The sequence below is a fragment of the Borostomias antarcticus genome (genome assembly GCF_949987555.1).
Source record: "Borostomias antarcticus genome assembly, chromosome: 18".
Classification (NCBI taxonomy): Eukaryota; Metazoa; Chordata; class Actinopteri; order Stomiiformes; family Stomiidae; genus Borostomias; species Borostomias antarcticus.
Window position 1 is genome coordinate 16,591,886 of NC_140251.1, and position 7,500 is coordinate 16,599,385.

The 7,500-nt window shown below is 47.0% G+C and overlaps 1 protein-coding gene across 1 annotated transcript in view; it reads left to right on the forward strand.

The window, feature by feature from the left end:
• shank2b (SH3 and multiple ankyrin repeat domains 2b) overlaps positions 1 to 7,500 on the forward strand; it is a gene marked incomplete at both ends in the record, with an annotated part of 82,313 nt that overhangs the window by 16,440 nt on the left and 58,373 nt on the right. The window contains 2 exons of the mRNA XM_084452505.1: positions 415 to 492; positions 3,475 to 3,541. Coding sequence (XP_084308631.1) covers positions 415 to 492; positions 3,475 to 3,541 — 145 coding nt within the window. The remainder of the gene's footprint in view (positions 1 to 414; positions 493 to 3,474; positions 3,542 to 7,500) is intronic.

The window sequence follows — 7,500 nt, forward strand, 5'->3', positions numbered from 1 at the left end:
CGATACAGACAGCGTCTCTACTCTCTATAGAACTACAGCTCCATACAGACACGCTCTCTACTCTCTATAGAACTACAGTTCCATACAGACAGCGTCTCTACTCTCTATAGTTGATCTCTCTAGGTCTGTCTGCTGCAGCCTGAGGTTAGCCAGGCTGAGACGCCGGCGGAAAGGCCCGTACCTCGGAGAGGCACACAGGGGGAGCTGCATCACATCGCAGCCAACTGATTCTTAATTGGTGGATCAATATTGATTTTGTTTCTGGATACGGTGGGTCTTGTGATTGATCGTTCTGTAGTTGGCTGGGAGCTGCTGCAATCGTGGTCACAACATTTCAGCTTCCGACCTTGATGTCTCTTTTTATCTCTCTCTCTCTCTCTCTCTCTCTCTCTCTCTCTCTCTCCCTCCTCCTAGGAACACTGTGCCAGAGTTTTGCTTGTCCGAGGGGCCAACAAAGAGGAAAAGAACTTCAGAGGTCAGACACCATTTCAGGTACAGTACGCACCCCCACATCCGCTCCTCCGATAACGCTATCCTTGGGTTCGAGAGAACATTGCCCTTGTGTATCCTCTCTAGACCGCACCTTTTAATCACAACGTGTTTTATAATCCTGTGAACTGGGTGGCTTGGAAGGCTAAAGGAGGATTGAGATGTGAACTGAGATCATTCTATTTTTAGCACTTAGAGACTTTTACCAGAGCACTGACTCTGTCACAGTTCCTCCCGTGAGTCATAAGCCTGCCCTCTGCCGACGTACCGTAGCAGCAGGCTCGGGAATTATTACTCATGTTTAATTGTTGTTAACATGCACGTGTCAGCTCTGACCTGGCAACTCTCAACATCTCTCTGTGGCACCGCCGCTGCGCTCGACGCAAGACGCTCATGGCCGGCTGTCGTGTCTCTTTGCGATGCATCATGGGGGTCCGAAAAGATTGGTGTTTTTTAATAGCGTGGTAGTCTGTGTCCTCAGGTCTCCTCTTCACCGTCTCCTGTCAGAAGCGTCCCTCTGCTTCGTCCTGTCATGAGGCTAATGTGTTTCCCACATATGGAGAGTGAGGCTCCCTCCCCTCGGTCTTGGACCAGGCTTTCACACATGCTGTTGATAATGGACAGATTGAAGTCTGTGGGAGCAGATGGGTTCTCACTTTCTCCATATTCTGGTTCTCATGCTCTAACCCTTTATTCTAGTTCACATGTTTTCATTTTCAATCTACATTCTCTAGTTCTCATGTTCTAACCCCATATTCTAGTTCTCATGTTCTAACCCCATATTCTTGTTTACATGTTCTCATTTTCTATCTCCATATTCTGGTTCTCATGCTCTAACCTCATATTCTAATTCTCATGTTCTAACCCCATAATCTTGTTCTCATGTTCTAACCCCATATTCTAGATCTCATATTCTAGCTCCATTCTAGTACCTATGTTCTAGCTCCATAGTTCTCACTTTCAAAAGCCATATCATTTTCTAAATCCGAGCCAACCGAACCGGACAAAACCTGCTACCCCCAAGACCAGGAGTGTGAAATCAAATTGATTTCCTCCAGCACTTCAACAACACTGTGTAGAACAGATAACTACAGAACCCCACCTCATACCTCTCTCTGCTGCTCCGATTAGTTTGGTTTTATCTACCCTCTACAGCCGCCCCCCCCCCCCCCTCTCTCTCTCTCTCTCTCATCCTTCTCTCTTTCACTTTCTCTCTGTATCTCTCTTTTCTCTCACTCTCTCCTTCTTTTCTTATCTTCCTCCCATTCATGTGGGAGGGATGTTTACGTAATATCTATATCTCCGTCGTGCATTTATTCACTGATGCATCCTCTCATTTTCTCTATTGTTCATCCCGTACTTCATTTCCTGCCTCACATCAGAGGGGCTTCATCAACAGTTAGCTTCCCTAATAAACCCCCCGTTTGGGGCCGCTCAGTTACAGTAAAACGCCTTTCTCTCCTACTGTAAAAGGCTGATTGGCTGGCTGGCTGACTGACTGGTTGACTGGCTGACTGACTGACTAAATGGCTGGTTGACTGGCTGACTGGCTACTGTAAGTAGCTAACTGTCTTGACTGACTGGCTTACTAATTTGCATCTGGAGCTGCGTTCAGAAAACTGGAACAGTGTTCTTCTAATGCTTGCGTTCATGACCCAGTTTCATCTGAACAATCACATCTAGTTCCCTCTATCCTCCCTCTTCCATCCCTCCATCTAACCCCTCCTCCATCCCTCCATCTCTACACATCCTACTTCTGTCTGCCGGGAGGAGGCACAGCAGGGGGTCACCCTGATTTGGGGAATACATTTGAAAGTGCACGTCTTAAACAGAAACAGTCTGTTATTCTGCAGAGTTCAGTCAACTGAGATTACAATTAATCCCCCATAAATCGGCCTGTCTGAAGCTTTACTCTGTGTGGTAACTTGAGCAGTGGATAACATCATCTACGGCCAGAAGACAACCACCATCTCCCTACAAGGTGATACCATCGGATGATACCATCCGTCCATATAGCAGAGAACGCTAGTACTGTATTTCTGACCCCCCTAGATTATCTGCACCCACCTCATTTGACAAATACAACATATTTAAGCAATAGTACATGAGAGGGAGCGCTTTATCGTGGCTACTGGCACTGCTGTGTGTCTGTCCCAAAATATCTGTCCCCTTTCAACAACAACAAAAAACAGCTCTTCCAGTTTGAGTCAGTTTATTGTGAGTATAATACATTCATGGTATCACTTAGTGATACAATGTATCAAAGCAGAGTGATACTTATACCAGTGATTAACCCGTTGGGGTGTATTGTGGTTATTGGAACGGCTCCGAATGCCTCTTAGCCAATCACAATGTGCCTTTGGAACTAGCTGTTGTATAACAAAGTGTATTCACTTACTTTTAAAGGTAAGCCCATAAAGTGAAATGATTTTGTACTCCAATATTTACACTTCAGAATTCCAATTATGATGTCAATTCTGGTTTTCTGTTCAAACGAGTGATGGAGACCAGTGATCACTCAGCGCCTGTAGTAAGTTGCAACGTACAGTTCCCGTCTGAATACATGTCCCACCTTTCTGAACCTCCTCCCTCTCACAGTCCAGACACCTGCTTATAATGGGGTCAACAGGCTGATGGATAATGGTTGACTCACCCACTGTCTACTCTCTTCATTTTCTCTCCATTCCTCTCCTCCACCTCTCCTCCACCTTTCCCCTCCTCCGCCCACTGACTGCAACCAGACAGCCTGTTGTTATTGTTTATTGTGTTGTTTACTCTTGGTGCTTTAAGTCAACAGGGGTGACAAACGAGTATGATGTTGTAGTTGACAAATATAGCCCAAGGTGTTCTGCCATGACTCAGACAGAACCTGAATCAAAATCCTATTAGTTGTGCGCAGAAGTTCAAATGTGTTTTATAGTGCACTTTATTGGATCGTTGACGCTGACATGGTGAAGTGCCTCAGTTATAATATTTGTTTTCCAGGTGGCCATTATCGCAGGGAACTTTGAACTAGCAGAGATTATAAAGAATCACAAAGAGACTGATATTGGTAAGTTCATACACTGAACCCATCTGTGTGTGTGTGTGTGTGTGTGTGTGTGTGTGTGTGTGTGTGTGTGTGTGTGTTTGTGTGTGTGCACGTGCGTGTGCATGTTTACTGCCGTGCATAATCGTGTCGTGTGCACAGGAAATCTGTTTTTCTACTGAACTGTTATTTATTATCATGGAGTTGGGATGTTGGCTCGTTGTGTTACGCAATCTACTGAATCGACTGTGTGTGCGCTGCTCAAAGATGGAGGGTGTTTTGTGAATGGCATGCGATGTGCAGATCACACGTCCTGCTGTTTCCTTGGTGATGGATGTGCTCCGTGTTGCCTCAGTCTTCTGGAGTGTTCTATGCGTCTCTATTCTGCTGACAACCTTGCGTTTGCTTCCACTCTTAGCCGCAGCAGCACACAGTGGAACTGACCTACATACTGTGGAGGCAAGGTGGAGATGGGAAGGCGTATGGATACGCGAGCGTGCGCACACACACACACACACACACACACACACACACACACACACACACACAGACACACACACAAACTCTACCCGATGGCACTCAGATGGACTTGCGTACACTTACACGTGTGCTTTTACACACCGCCGTATACGGTCCTCATATATAGTGGGTCTCTGAGCGGCGCCGTACGTGATGTTCTCGGGGCGCGAGGAGGCGGGGGGCCGCGCCTCGTATCCCCTCACCCCCTCCTCCCCCGTCCCGCGGAGCTTAAGGGCTCAGAAGTGCTGCCGCATTCCAATCGTCCCTGTCATCTTTCTCGCTCATCACTTCTTCGCCAGCTGCTCCATCCTCTCTTCTCCGCGGGCCGCTGATTTGACTTCCCAGCGCGGCGTCCTGGCGCAGCGTCATGGCGACCGCAGGGAGGGCCGGCGGTCTCGGCCGGGGCAGATCTCTGTCGTTCGCTCTGCAAATTGACTCTGTCATACAGTTCTGTACACATCGGTTTAAATGCCGTTCACCCATTGAGGATACAAAACAAGCTGCCGTGCTGGTCGGTGTGTCAAGTGTCTTGTTACACACGGTGCTACTGGTCAATTGGCAAAAAGAGCAACACAAAAAAGAGAACAGCCTACCTGTCTTACCTGTTCTGCTGCTGTTCTGGGCAGAAATAACCAACTATCCGATGGCACCTCTTGAATTAGTCAATGTTTTGGTTGTGCTGTAAATCAGGAGATCGTCTATGTGTGAGAATACATTTACACAAGCTGAGCTCGTATCTAGTGGGGATCTAACGCCTAAGCGTCCACCGTTGGACGAGTCCAGAGAGAGAGCATGTTTGTCTAAAGGGTGACTTTGTGGCTGGTCTCAGACTGGGCCCTCTCATCACAATAACTTGGTTCCAGACCATCTCCAGCATTATTACTGCAGTCATGCAGTTATATGAGGCCTACAGTAGCTATCTACCCTATGTACTGTATCTGCCTTGTTCTATGTAAATCTAGGATCCGGTACATGACAGTGGCACCCCGTAGTTGCCATGGTTCCCAGATCCATGATTATTGGCTTACGGGATCTGTGATCTGATTGGTGCTCAGTGGAGATTCCGAGTCTACGGAGGGAGGGGGGAGGAGTTAGCCTTTTAAAATGGTCTCTCCACGCATAAGTAGTTTAAGTGCAGTCGTTTGGTGAAAATGTCAACTCATGAGCACCTTGCCTGAATCACTTCCTGCATAGACACTTTATTAATAGTTATGTCACCATTTGATACAATGTATGTACTGTCTATCAATTTCTGGTTGTAGATCTACACCAGCCTAGGCTGTACTGTATCATTTGCACTATTTCAAAATCTGCTGACTTTTTCTTAATGGATGGGTCTGTTTTAATAAGAATATCGATGCTCCGTTCGTTTTTTTTTTTCTTCTTCCTGAGCTCTGGATGTAGTCAGTGGCTGTCAGGTTGAGGGTCTAATATCCCGTCGATGTATTCCATAGGAGAGGTATTCCTGGGGGAGAGCCCTCTCTCCTCCCTCCAGCTCCATACAGCCAGTTATCCGAAGGCTGGTTTGAAGTAAAGCTTCTAATTTCCATCATGGCTGGTGCATGCTTCAGCATATTAGCATAGTGCTGCCAATCTAACTCTTGCTGCATTATGGCTGTGACCTCATTGGCTAGTGTAGTGTGAGGAGATTGAATGATAGGATGAATTTAAAATGGCTCTGGAACAAGGAGACTCTTCAGCCAATTAAAATTCTAAATGCCTTCCTTTCTGGCACCACCCTTTGTCCATACGTTTTCCAGGAATGCTTTCCTACACTCCCCCATGATTAGAAATGTTTCACACTATTGTGTGCGCGCACGCACGCACACACACACACACACACACACACACACACACCGGCATACACACATATACACATGCATACACACAAACAAACACAGAAACAGACACACACACCAGGAGTCAGATTATTTCACAACCAAAAGCAACTTGCAGTGACAAATTTAGACTTCCTCGCTGAGGTTGCCTAGCAACACTAAAGGGTTTGTTTCCGATACAGCTGTTTCTGAGAAAGCAAAGGGTTAAAAACCCTGCTTCCCAGAGCTCCCGCAGAAAATGCATGTATGCTATGCATGTTTAATTTAACCGTTATCTCATGATATGCTGCTGTAACACCCCAATCATTATGTTCGGCATCCACACTTCCTGGATGTTGGCTGACGTCCATGGAGATGTTATTAGAGAAGTCATTCTGAAAAATCTTTGTTTGGGCACTTGGGTTTGAATTGAAATCAGTGTGACTACAGTGGCAGCATCGGGGTGGGTAATTATAGTGGCTGTAGATGAACTAGAGCAGTTAATCATCCTAAAAAGATCATAAGTGACACAGTCTTGCTCCCACACAATAATTGATGCCTTGTGTTCCTTCCACACACGCACGCACGCACGCACGCACACACTCACACACACACTCACACTCACACATCTCTCTCACTCTCTCTTTTTTTTCACTCTCTCTTTTTCTCTCTCTCTTTCTCCCTCTCTCTCTCTCTCTCTCTCTGAGTGTGTGGCTGGGGTAGAGTGTGAGTGCATCTCTGTGGCGTGTCTGTGAGAGTGGGAATGCATGAAAAAGGAGTATAAAGTGCAAAAAAGTTGAAAAAAACAGGAGAGGAAGGAGAGAGCGAAAAGTGCAGTTAAAATGTAAAGTGTTGTTCGTGATGGGGAGAGAGAGAGAGCAAAGAGAGAGAGAGAGAGCGAGAGAGAGAGAGAGAGAGAGAGAGAGAGAGAGAGAGAGAGAGAGAGAGAGAGAGAGAGAGAGAGAGGGGAAATAGGTAGGGGGAAGGGAGCGAGAAAGAGGGATGGAGAGGACTAGGGAGGGAAAGAAAAGGGAGAGTGGAGAGAGAGAGATTGTGTGAAACTGTGTGTGTGTGTGTGTGTGTGTGTGAGAGAGAGTGTGTGTCTGTGTGTGTGCGTGTGTGCGTGTGTGAGAGAGAGAGAGAGAGAGAGAGAGAGCATGTGCGCGCGTGTTAGCGTCTGCGCGCGTGCGTGTGTGCGTGCGTGCATGTGCGTGTGTGTGTGTGGAGCGGGTGCACAGCGCTCCCATCCTTCCAGTGACAGGAGGGGTGATGTGGGCTGGGCTGAGCCTCCCCAGCCTGGCTCTCCAGCCTCTCTCTCCAGCCTCTCTCTCCAGCCTCTCTCTCCAGCTGCTGTCACTCTCTCTACAACTCGCTGCTCCGCTCGCTCACCAGCGCACAAACTCGGATATCTACTTTTCACCATAGCTTTTCTTTTTTCTAGCCCTATTTTTCATCTGCCCTATTTGAAAATGAGTTAAGAAGAATGAATTAAGCAATAAGGAGACAAAAGGGGTCAACATGAAATCTTTTCTAAATGCCTTGAAGAAGGAAGGTGAGAGACGGCATGTACGGTAAAGGGCATGGTATGGATGAGATGGATGAGTGGTTTATGGTGCTTTTGGAGGTTTGGGGGAAGCTCTCGGAAAC